Genomic DNA, 13030 nt, shown 5'->3' with positions numbered 1-13030 from the left:
TGAAATCCTGAAAGGATCTTTATAATGATCGATACGTCGGTATCTTGTCGGCACCATTGAACGAAAAGGATTCTTCTCGAAGGATTATCAACGCGAACAGATTCGATACGATAAGCGGCTGAAATATTAACGTGTAATTAATTTACTGATGTATAGTTCGATGAATAGTTTCCAATTGCGAAATAGATATAAAAATGTAAATCATTTTTTTGCTAGAATTAATATTGAGACTCCGGAATCTTTGGTAATGAGTAGGATACTATTATTGATTGACAATAAATATTGATCGTATGGCGTCGCGTTGATAATATGGCGGGTTATCGAACTGGTACGGCGAAGGAATGAGATTCCACTTCAGACAGAAAGAGAGAGAGAGAGAGAGGAGAGAGAGAGACTGTTATTCTCGAATAGCGCGGTACGTGTTTTAGATCACAATACGGGGGGGATGCGCACATTCCCATGACAGGAAGACTGAAATTAGGTTCCCCGTCGAGTGCACGGACCGAAAGATAATTCTCTTCTGAGCTACGAAGAGCTTGACAGCGGAGAAATTATTCTTTCATACAACTCCCCGCGCGCGCCGTTTTCGCCCCTTCCTCCCTCGACCGACGAACTAAATAAGAAATAGAGAAAGTTTGTCCTCCTGAAATCCGACACGTCGTATTTTAAACTCTTATTCAACTCGATCACGAAAGTTTCGGAAGAAAACGATTTATTAAAACAAAATTGCGATATTCGAGATATTTTGGATCAATTGTCAATCAATTTTAATCAATTTGACTAATGAAACGAGTGTTACGATAGAAACCTATCATAAAAAAGTTTTTATTATAATTGATTGAATATTTTGCGATGACTAATTATAAACAGTAAATATATATCTGAATAGATATATCATAAAACGTTCGTTTAATTTTAACAGACTTTGCGCGATTCAATTTTTAATTTTTAGTACTTTTTAAAAAATATTTTTTTAAAGTAAATATTAAGAAATCTTATAAAAAATAATGCAAAGCACACACAAATTTCTCCTCGGTTTCCTCGGTCGAGAAATCTCTCGGTAGAAATGTCTTTCGGCTACAATATCGGCTACCGAGGAAGTTGAATTTTTCATTTATATCATCCGGATGTACGGTTGAGACCACCTTCGTGGCATTCCCCTTCGTTCTATATTCATGCCCGTGGTAGGGTAACGAGTTAACATTAAGGAGAAACTATCAAGAGCAAAGAACAAGCACACGTTGATCGGCCGAAATATCAACGTCAAACCTGTTGGTTTACGACGCGTGCATAGCTTTCTTCTATTACAATACTATAACCAGTAACGAGTCATAAACTGCCAATCAAGAAGAACATACGTTTTCCTAACTCAAATTGCTAATCTGTTTCAAAGCTTCAATTATTGAGAAGTTTTCTCATATAATTTCTAATAAGCAAGATTATTTGTTATATCATAAGTAAGTTTATAGATGGTAAAAACTGATTTCAGGAAAACAAACTAGATATATAATTAATTGTATATTTTTATATATTCGTTTATCAAATTTTTTAAATTCAATTATATTACCTAACATAATCTATTGAAGTTTGATATTAAATATTTTGTTGATTCAATAATCAAGTTTATCGACACTTTAAAAACACAAGTTTCGAATTTAAATGCGAAACAAAATTATATTTAATCAACCTCGAGCTTTTCTAATGGTACGATTCTTTAATTATTTGTTCTTTCTACTACGGGAATTCTTTAATAAAAATTGTGATAAGTAAAGCTTGAATTAAGATCGCAAGGAAGCTAGATCAAATCTGAAAAATAATATTCTTCTGTTTGATTAAGCCGCAATCCTTCAAACTTGTGGGATTATGAATGAAACGCGATACTATATCCCGACTAATCTAGTGATGTCCTTGAGTCTCGACGATATCTCCAAGCGGGCAAAAGCGAGCGGGCTGGTAGCAAAACTGGGAGCGAGACGGTGTAGATACGCGTAAGGAAGCGTAACGCCTACGTAGAGCCGAGCCTCTGACTCGCGACTTCCGGTCAAGCAGCAGGAAGCACGCTCGGTGCCTCGCCGCCACCGACGCCCGACTTCCCCGACGTCCCCGTCCTTAGACCTGGCTATACCCGAGCGAGAAACTGCAAGCGGCGTTCCAAGTTTTTCAGAAATGTTCTTACGCTGTATTAAGTTTACCCGAGACTATAAGATTTGGTGTGAGAACGAAGTAAATAAGATTCACAGGATTCACTTTAACTAAACGACTCCGTATTTTCACGTACTCTCTCAATTAGAATTGCTATTGTTCACTGAAGGAACAATGAATAGTTGAATTTTTTTCAGTATTACTTGTAACTATATCAATCAGTGATCTATGCATTGTCTTTCAGTGATAATAATACGTTAATTTCACATAATTTGCAAATATTGCAATTGTATACATACTTGCAAAATTCTTCTTAAAAAGAAATCGAAATTATCAAGAGATTTCTTTTTCAAATAAGAATCTTAAAGATGCGCTCCTATGCGTGAAATCTTCTTGAGATTAGCCTAATAATTCATTTTTTCCGTTGTCAAAAATAAATAGTTTTTTCTGAGCAAATATGTACTATTGATGTAAAATACTATCTATATATATATATGTATATATATTATTGATTGATTGATTGAGAGAAAATTACTAGTGCTTGTTTTTTTTCCACGAAATCTATATGCGTGACTTACGTTTACGAGCGGAGTGCCAACGCCTTAACAATGCCGTTAATTGACCCACACGCAGCGTCTTTTTACGCGCGAAACCTGCGAATATTTGCCTCGCAATCGCAAGAGCGCGTTCATGGTTTTAACGATGTCGTTAATTGTCTCGCGGCGCGAGAGTAAGCTACATTTTTTCTCGCAAGTGCGAACGCGTTCAACCTGTTCCATGAGTATAGGCACGCCTAACTATACAACATCTAAATTCGCAAAATCCTAATTTGCCGGCGGCAAATGCCAGGTGTTTCGAGTTCTCTTTCTTCTACAAGTTTTACAAGCCGCGAAGCGGGTTGCTAAAATTACGCGGGCTGAACCTTGGGCGAATGGATAACGAAACGGTAATCGTCATTCCTATTATCGCACGCGAACCAACTTTTCGCGAGTTTCAAACATTTCGGAGAAAAAAATTAATTAATTGTACAAAATTAACACATCAACATTAATATAATTGAAAATCGTGGATATCTTTATAGTATAGACTTTGCTTAAAGCAGAAAAAGCTCGTACATCGAGTGCATTATGGATCACATTCGCGGGACTGAAAGTACGAAATGGAGTATACGCGGGGCCTGTTTCCCGTTTCGCTTCGATAATTTCGTGCGTTCGCACGCCGAAATAAAAGCTTTAATTTCGTAGCAACCTGCCACCGCGCCTAATTGGCATAGACGACGACGCGGGAGAACGTTCGCTCGCTCGCACGGCCGACTGCTTACCGATGCGATCGAAGGAAGAGAGAGCCAGGAATACGGCGCACCATATTAATTCATAATTACGTAATTATCCTTCTAATTACAACACCGTGCGTGTGTCAAATTATCCCACCGTCTCGGACGAAAGACGAGACTCGCGCTCTCGTAATTTCGAGGGTCGGATTTACGGGATGATAATTGACAATGATCAGAAATTTTTGGACGAGATAAACGCGGGAGATTGATTTCGTCTTTATACTGGCGAAAGATTCAAAAAGTTTCGCGATTATCAACGATCTGTTCACGTAATATCGCACATTAGGGACTGACGTAGGTTTCGAAGAGAACAGACTATCCACTTGAAATCATAAATTTACGAGATAGAATCGTGCGAGCGAAATAATTGACACTAATTGGCTAATTTGACGTCGTCGAAGGGACGGCTGCTGTTTCGCTAGCTGCGATTTACCTGTTGATTTTCATATAGATCTGTTGTGTCGAACATGGATAAATTAATTTTCACAGATTCGTCATTTATTTTCTTGCAATTAACATGTTTTTCTCTCTTCCCCCGTTAGTAAGTACCTATAATACAAATCCAATAAATATGAAAATTAAAAACGAGACACGAGAAAAATCCATTTACATAAAAAAGGAAGTCTCGTTACGTATCAATTAGCGATTCCGTTTAAACACCCCGGAAAATACTAATCGGAAGTGTAGGGTAGTTGACAGTGACCTTGAAGAAACTCGGTTCGCGACTCGCACCTGCGACTGTCAAGTTCAAGTCACGATTTGTCTCCCGATCGCGCATCGATCTCATTGCCGCTCGAGAGTTAATTAACCGCACAGATGTACCGGGTAGTTTAAAATGGCACACGGCGTGTGTCCCGATACGATCGCCATTCATCATTATGGACGTCAAGTATCCGAATCTGCTTGCTGGGAGCGACGAATGACAAAACGTATCGATAAAAATTATACTGGAAGAATTCACATTGAATTATTTACGTACCGAAGGGGTAAATCGCCTATCGCCTGCGATCGCGATAGAGACGATCGCCGCGCGAGATAGCCGGATTAATTAGGCCGAGATTGTCGAGCGCGCGCGGGCGATTAATCGCGGACTCGGAACAGTGGCGCGCCTCGCGTGTACGGCCTCTCGTTCGTGGCGTACAAAAGGACGAGAGGAAGAAAGATGCACCGAGATCGCGCCCGGATAAAAGACGCGCTCGTGTACACCTGAGAGCAGCAGGTGCAACGCAAGGTCTCGGTCCTCGGATCGGAGTCCTGGCTCTTCTCTCGCGTGACAGCGTGCGCGTCGCGAAGCGATCGCACGGCCAGGGTGCAACCGTGGATACGTACGGATCGAGTGTTGAAATAATTGACAAATCAGTTTTCACAATTATTAATAACAATCATTAGGGGAAACACGATAAATGATACTGATAATTTCAATACGACTGTGTAAAAGTATGCTATTATCGTTCTATTAGTACCAATGCTTAGAACACATGAATCATTTATAGAAAGAAATAATATGCGTATACATCTTTGTATCTTTGATTTTCTTTTGGAAAAAAAAAGACATTACAAAAATTGAAATTCTTATAGTTTCGAATTTTTACTGTAGCGATATTATAGCATATATATAAAGATATCTCTTGTGTTCAATCAAATTCATATATGTAAACGAAATGTATATACATAATTCACATGTGTGTTGCAATACATCACCATGTTCAGTGTCTATACATTTATGGCCACTATAGCGAAGAGAGGAAACGACGAGGATAACTCAATTTTGCTCTCTACATTCATATGCAACTGCAACCTCTATCGCGTCCTCTCCTTCATACATACACCCTTGCGTTCTTTCTCTCTCTTACTGTGCTTACCTCGATACTTTTTGAATGCCATTGAGCAATAGTCCATCCTTATCCACAAGAGCGACCTTGACGAGAGCCTGCGACCTACGATGCTAGAGCAGTATGCGGGCTGCAATTGTGTTCATATTCAGCGCGCATATCCATCTTCCGTTAAAGCGGGAGTTCAATTCTTTATTGCTTGTTATTGTTGTTATTACTGATGAATCGACCACGTGTGCGATGACGTGAATTACAATCATCCATGTTTATATTGCAAAACAAAATAAAATGTTAATTATTTCCGTGCAATTATAGCAATGGTACATATTAAAATACAAACCGAGTAAATCAAATTATCGTAGCATATCTTAAAGCTATGATAATATCTGTTTTTACAATTAAAATAATTAAATCAATCTAAAATGTATACAGCAACCGTACGTCGTGTATTTCTTAGCCGTAGCTTTTATAGGAACTTAACGACAATAGTTGGAAACCAACAAACTCCTAACCGACTTACGACAGGAAAAGGGACATTCATTAATTAATTCCAAAAATGTGCTACACATGAGATTTTCGCAGTTCGCGCGATCAGATAAAAGGAATCACGAGACACGAAGGATTTCACGCGCTTGATCCCAATCACGCAGATGATAACGCGGCTCCACCGACAGCTGCATACTCGCATCATTAACCGGCACTTCCAGCTTTCGGACGCCGACTTCGTTGATCAGTCATTAACGCACAGAATCCTCACGTCCTCTTACCACACTCGACCGACAATCGTATTATTTAAGATATTCCACATTCGTATTTTTTATCCTCAAAAAGAAATAAAAATAAAATTTTAAATTAAATTGAAAATATGAACTTTACTACGGTAATTTTTCAAAGTAAATTCAAAGTTGGATTATAAAAATACTTAAAATATTGCAAAGATACTTGATCAAATTTTTATGTAAAAAAATAAATAAAAAAAATCAACTACAATTGGAACATTAATCGACGGAAGGAAAAGAGGAAGCATCTTGTGTGAAAATCGGCAATAAAGTTTGTGAGACATTTGTAAAGGTGGAATTTTTGTCTCTTTATTGCTAATATAAATACTATTCTTTTACAAATTGAATTGGCCTAACGACGTTCGTAACATGCATAAAAAATATCGGCTAACCGAGTCTAGTGACGAACTAATGCTATCGTTAATGAACAATGTACAAGGACGCCGAGAGAGCGATCGATGAAGAGAAAACGGAGGAGGTAAATCCAAAACACCTTCCCGTCGCTTTTTTTCGTATTCGACATATTCGCCGGAGATCCGATCTGTCGACGATCGTCGTCGGAATTCAGCACCAACGTGCGCACAACGACGTGTCGATTATCTAATTGTACATTTAAGTTAAAAAACAAAAGCTACAACTTGTACCACATATGTAAAATCGAATCGATTGATTAATAGCAGAAATCGATCCCTTTTATCCCGCATGGATTGTGGTATTTCACAAGAGTATATTGCCCTTGCGTCTTTAATTGAAGAGCATGATTAAAATTGCTATAAAACCGAGAAGATGAATCCAATGAAAGGATTCGAAGGCAAGCATTGAATTAAGTACCTAACTGACCTCGACAATTATATCTTCTAACGTTTGACGATAAATTCCGTCGTATTTCTTACGCCGTAACTAAAATAAATATAATTGTGCAATAAACAGTCCTATGCAACAGTGCCTAGACATTGTCAATCGCTGCCTCCTTTCGCATATAATCATAATTTAAGATGAAAAAGAGAGAGAGAGAGAAAGAGAGGAGAGGGACAAGGGATCTAACACTTATCGGAATTGCACGTTCGAGTCACGCGTACAGAAACATCGTGGCGGAAGTCAAACTCTCACGAGACACGATAAATATATAATAGTTTGAACACGATTTATTCTTTGAATTTCAACCGTGAACTATAGAAAATCTTTTCACTGCTCCGTTAATCCACTGATCTCTATCATCGCGGATGATTCGACTACAGAGATTTCAGCAAATCTGGTAGAAAAAGAAAACGCAGGAATCATAAAAAGGAAAGGATAAAAATGTCTTACCGGTATCGCGAGTGTTTCACCAGGAGAACAGTTAAAAAATGTCTATTCTTTATCCGCGAAACTACGATGATCCTGTGCGTGGCTGTTGCTGCGTGTAGAATCCGAAAGGTCGCGATTCCGCCAACGGCATCGAGGATGACGACGACGACGATAACACTGGCGACGAATTCGTGGCTGCGATAGCGACTGAAGGCGACGACGACGACGACGACGTGCCAGTCATCGAGATTCCAGAACGCTTCTGCGACGATGAAGATGCTTTATGCTGACCGACACCCGCGACTGTCTGATGAGATCTGATAGGTACGGGCAACGGTCGTTGAATCTTCTTGCCGTGATGGTGACTAGGGGTGCGATAGCCCTGATGACCGGGACCAGTCGGTCGTAATCTAGGTCTACCAGGGCCACGACGAATTCCCGCCATACCACTGCGTCCCGATAGAGGTATTAAAGTACCCACTGGACCTAGTGGCCCTACCGTACTGGGACCGTCCCCGTCCGCAGGATCGGAAGTCGCAGGCGTCCCTAAGACATAAAAAAAATTACGCCCCTTTGTTCTAGTAGGTTTTGTTGCAATTTCCACGCGACAAAAGCTTTTTGGTTCGATGTAACTCAATTCCTGTTATAATAAAATAAAATTACACATATGTGTGTGTGTGTGTGTGTGTGTGTGTGTGTGTGTGTGTGTGTGTGTGTGTGTGTGTGTGTGTGTGTGTGTGTGTGTGTGTGTGTGTGTGTGTGTGTGGCTGATGTTTATTGGAGATTTTTTTAATGCAATCAAAATTCAGTTTCTTAATTTCAAATTATCTTGTTTATACGAAATAGGTTACGAAATTTATTGAGATTTGTGAGAACGAGAACGAACGCTAATTATAATAATTCAACACTGAAGTGAACGTATAATTGTAACGTTTACAATTGCAGCGAAGTAGATGTATGGACTTCGCGATTGAATTCAACGTCGACTAGTTCGACCAGTTAATCGGTTATTCACCGGTTATCCGGACGATGTAACCAAAAATGAGAAAAGACACGTTCGAAATTCACGGACTACGAGGTGTTAATCAGTTAGCAGAGAAGAAACGCCCAAATTATCGCTCGTGAGTTAAATACCCTGGGAAAAAAATATCAATTATATGCTTGTACAACATCTTGCATAATTAACAAATACTGCCGCAAGGAAACAGATCGAGAAGAAAATTCCCACGGGAGAGAGACAAAGAGTATATTTCTTAGAAATACAAAATAGGTATATCCAACACTCGAGTTCCTACAATTTTTAAATAAGCAGCCAGAGTACGATGTTCAAATACGCGTTATTTGAGCATCGTGAGAGAATGTCATTGTTACGTTATTCAACGTACCGCGTGGCAAACGCTTGGAAAGCAGCCCACGAAAGATCTCATCCCGCGTGCTTTTCACGAGTCGAGTCGATCGAGTTCTCAAGGAGTGATTCAGAAAAGTTTTTCCGATGGGGCACGAAAATCAGTATTCTCTCGAATGTGAAAAATATCTCGTATTTTGCCCTTTATCCCATCGCCTCGTCGACATTCTACGGCACGTACCCGATCGTTCGAGAGGAGATTTCTCTTTAGTCACTACGGTCCAAGAAGACACTCAACGAAATGGACGAGGGGTGGAAAATGCGAAAACGCGCGTCTGTCTCCACAAAGACGCCGACTATCGCATTCACTAGCGATGCAATAATGCGCCTTGAAAATTCCACGCGTGAATCATACTGGGAAGAGAAGAAAACTCGAAGACCTTTCGAGAATCTAAGAAGACGAGATCGTCGAATCATTCGTAAGTCACGTATAAATAAGTTGAAATATCATGCTATTTCGTTAAACACGAAAATAGCACGTACGCACGTTATGTTGTATTATGTAGAACTACAAACGACAAAACTGCTTAAATATTAATTTTTACAATAATCAAGCTATAAAATAAATCACGCTTCTCGACAAAGTGTCTGACTGGCAAATCGCCAAGTTGCGTGGACGGCTACGATGAAAATGGAAATCCCAATAGTGTCCTTGCATTAAACAGATTCATAAAATTAGCTGTTACATGTCTGCATGTAATAAAAATCACTATCTTACGTCCAGTACATACTTCAATGGTTAGGAAATTAAATTTTCATAAATTAATTTACGATTTGCGTTACATTCAAATTAAATTGTAAACTGTATTATAATTTTATGTTTAATGTGCACGAGACAGAACTCCACTGAGCGCAAAGATAAAAAATTCAAATAGAAATTAGTTCAAGAGTAACCATAAATGTCGCCAGGGAAGGGATAAAACTAGTTATACTTTCCATCATTCTATTCTATTTCTACCTATTTATCTCTTACCATTACCTCATCTGTAAAAAAATTATCTCAAACTATATATTTTATTTTCCATCTTGTCACTGATTAATCTAAAAGACAGTTAGAGAAAAAGCTCGAAAGATTGAAAATTGGAATAATCGCATTACAACAAAAATTACAAGCTCTTACAAAACTATATTCCTCGTCCATTAAATTCAGTTAAATAAAATAGTCATGTACATTCCTACTTTAGCTGTGTTCCGATATTATTGCCAGTACTGAAAATCTATAGTTTCCATTATGTATACTATTGATTTTCAGTAATATCGAAACGCAGCCCTTATAATACTTAGAATGTTAAAACTATGTAAGTGTTGAGAACTACGAAAATTTATCAATCCATCTTTGTTTTAAATGTTTTTAACATTTTTAAAACAAAAATCCATTACATTCGTTTAATTAAATCTATAAATCTTAATACAAATATAACTTTATATTTAAAGTAATTTTTGGATTACGTGTCTTGCGTGTTAATAATTGTATCTGTCTAATTGTAGACAGAAAAATATAATCATTCTACAATATTTCCCCGCGTGATGATGTAAAAATATGAAATTCGAGAAGATGCGGAGTCGACGGACGAGATGACACAGTAAGGTACGGTAAGGCACGGCACGAATCGACAACATTCAACCCCGTACAAAGTTCGTGTAATTCTCTCTACCCTATTGGCTATTCTTTTTTATTTGACTTCACAAAACGACAATGGAAATTAGATGTCGAGATTATGCAATTGAAATATATTACAGTTGCATTTAAAATTTGTAATAGATGCAATGTTGACAAATTAAATAATAATCAATTAAAAAACAAAAAATCCTAATAAATATCACACAACAGTTTATGTGCTTGGAAATAAATTAATATTTAGATTTATTATATTAAAAAAGAACGCTCTTTCTTGAAAGAATATTGAATTGTTTAGAATTAAATTAAAAGCGATTGCGTTGATTACTAATTTGATTAAATTTTACTTTTTTGATCCAAAATTGATTCCCAAAAATCACAAATATCAGTTTATCGGTCAAAATAAGTGATATATAATTTATAATCTGCGAAACTAACACTGGACGCATGCCGGTAAGAGCTTGGAACATTGACAGCTGAATCAAGCGCGCACGCTGCATCTCGATAAGGAGATAACTAGTGGAAAAAAAAGACAGAAACAGAGAAGATACGTAAAAAAGGCGTTGACGAAGAGAGAAAGACGAAAAGGATGACGACAAAAAATATTAAAAAAGACAAAAAAGAAGAAAAAGGAGAAGAGAAAAGAGAAGAAAAAGAGAGAGAGAGAGAGTACATAAGTTCCAAAAACCTAAGAAGAGCATCGATCGCAGCTGTCGCCTTCGCTCCGCACCTGCTATTGTCCGCCTCGTCTTCCAGTCGACGACAAGTGAGAGAAACCGACCCCTTTCCTTTCGTATGTACATACACATAGCACGAGACGGAATGCGTTAACACTCGCGCGCACGCACCGCATGCACGCGTATGTGTTGTTCACTGCGTGTCCACGGTCCACGTGGCGTTGCGTGAGGTCGTCTTATCGGACATACACACCGTATCCCCCCCCCCTCTCTCTCTCTCTCTCTCTCTCTCTCTCTCTCTCTCTGTAATTAGCACGAAAACAACTAGCACATGATGATGCTTGTTCTTACGTCGATTTCGTTTCACGTGAAAAAATTGATCGTTTCATTAAAAGCAGAATGTTTGAAAAAATCCTATCGCTTGTGATTCAATGACAACTTGAATAGTAAAAATTATGCCAGAAAATAATATAATATGTATAAAAAACGGCATTACGCGTTATATCAATTACGCGTTTTTATCCCGTATTATAACAACATTATGTAAAGACGTTTTAAATGCTTCGTTATATTAATAATTAAAATTTTATATCTCTTTTGTATTTGAGCTGTTGAAAATCATTACGTGTTTTCAATGACTGGCAGATTTCTGGAACACCCTTGTCTCACAATGCACTTGCGTCGCGCGACAAATGTTTCAGCTGACCTTTCCCCATAGGACTAAGCCCTGGATTTGTCGTTTACAAAACGAGTCGCAGAATGAGTCATGAGAAAAGAGGGGGAGGCAAAAGTGTCTCTAAGGGTACCCCGTGGAGGAGCGCCAACTGTTACCCTACCGACACTCATGAGTGCACATGTGCTCGCGAGGGAATTTCGGCACCGGCCAACGATGGGGGTCATGATGGACCCAGGGGGGACTTTGCGTTGTCTCCTCTCGCGAACCGCAAAATCCCCTGAGAACCCGGGCAAGTGCTAGGACGAAAGATAGCAGGGTAAAAGAAGAACAGGGACAAGGAGAACTCCGAAAAAGCCAGCCAGCGGGATCACCGGTATATCGATTAATAGGGTTGTGTTCGCGAAAAAAGTCATCTTTCCTGCCAGCGAGCTTTTATTTATTGGGACCCTTTGGTTTTTATTCACCGTCAATATTGGTACGATATTAATTACAGTGATAGTAATTATGAATTACAAATTTTCGCCTGATATATAATCGGTCTCGATAAAACTATAAATAAGGGCAATTGAAATAACGGCATAGATATGTACGTCATAGCAGCTGATAATTGGGTTATGATAATATTTGTTAAATATTTATACAAATACATTCACGCTCACGTAGATAATTAAAATTTAAATATTAATAAACATCAGAATTATTAGGTCAAATGATAAATTGTAAATTACTCACGTTCGTTAAAAAAACAGGTATTGCGTTTAATTAATTTTTTGTTTTGGCGAATTTTAATTATTTACACGATATTTATTGACGCCTAGATTTATAAATTTCTGCTAATAAATAGAATAAAATGATAATGTAATCAAAAACAAGTACTTACAGTGCCGCAATACCTCGGTTGAGCATCCACTTCCGTCGATTGGTGACGTCGCTGTCGATTGTGTTTCGCTGGTTACGTTTGAAACTTTCGACGATGGATGCATCAAAAGCAGCCCTCTTCCTTTACCGCCAATTGGTCCACCCCTACGAGAACCTCGTGGTCGGCCGCGTTTGCTCGCGCCGCGTACAGATTGTCGCATTCGCGCGTTTGCACCCACACCAAAGGCGAAATGATGTCCAAGTCGAGCGACCTTAGGTGGAGATTCTCCAAACTGAACATTGCCTCGAGGCTGACCATGAGGGTCGCTACCGGAAACCGCCACCGGACCGTCCACATCAACCACGAGTCCCTCGTTACTCGTTTCGTCCTGCAAGGAGAAATCAAAGTATCGAGGTATCAGT

General features: G+C 38.7%; 1 protein-coding gene across 6 annotated transcripts in view; it reads right to left on the bottom strand.

Annotated features, from left to right (window-relative positions):
- Positions 1-6373: 6373 nt before the first annotated feature.
- The window catches only part of LOC105834585 (chromatin-remodeling ATPase INO80), a 17741-nt gene continuing 11084 nt past the window's right edge, over positions 6374-13030 (bottom strand). For all 6 annotated transcript variants that reach the window (XM_012677176.3, XM_036291847.1, XM_012677175.3 and 3 more), the window contains exons 26-27: positions 12630-12996; positions 6374-7919 (exon numbers count right to left, since the gene is read on the bottom strand). In XM_012677176.3, the coding sequence (XP_012532630.2) occupies positions 7456-7919; positions 12630-12996 (831 nt within the window). In that variant the 3' untranslated portion in view covers positions 6374-7455. The remainder of the gene's footprint in view (positions 7920-12629; positions 12997-13030) is intronic.

The sequence above is a fragment of the Monomorium pharaonis genome, chromosome 9 (genome assembly GCF_013373865.1).
Source record: "Monomorium pharaonis isolate MP-MQ-018 chromosome 9, ASM1337386v2, whole genome shotgun sequence".
Lineage (NCBI taxonomy): Eukaryota > Metazoa > Arthropoda > Insecta > Hymenoptera > Formicidae > Monomorium > Monomorium pharaonis.
This window is presented reverse-complemented; position numbering and strand designations above follow the sequence as displayed.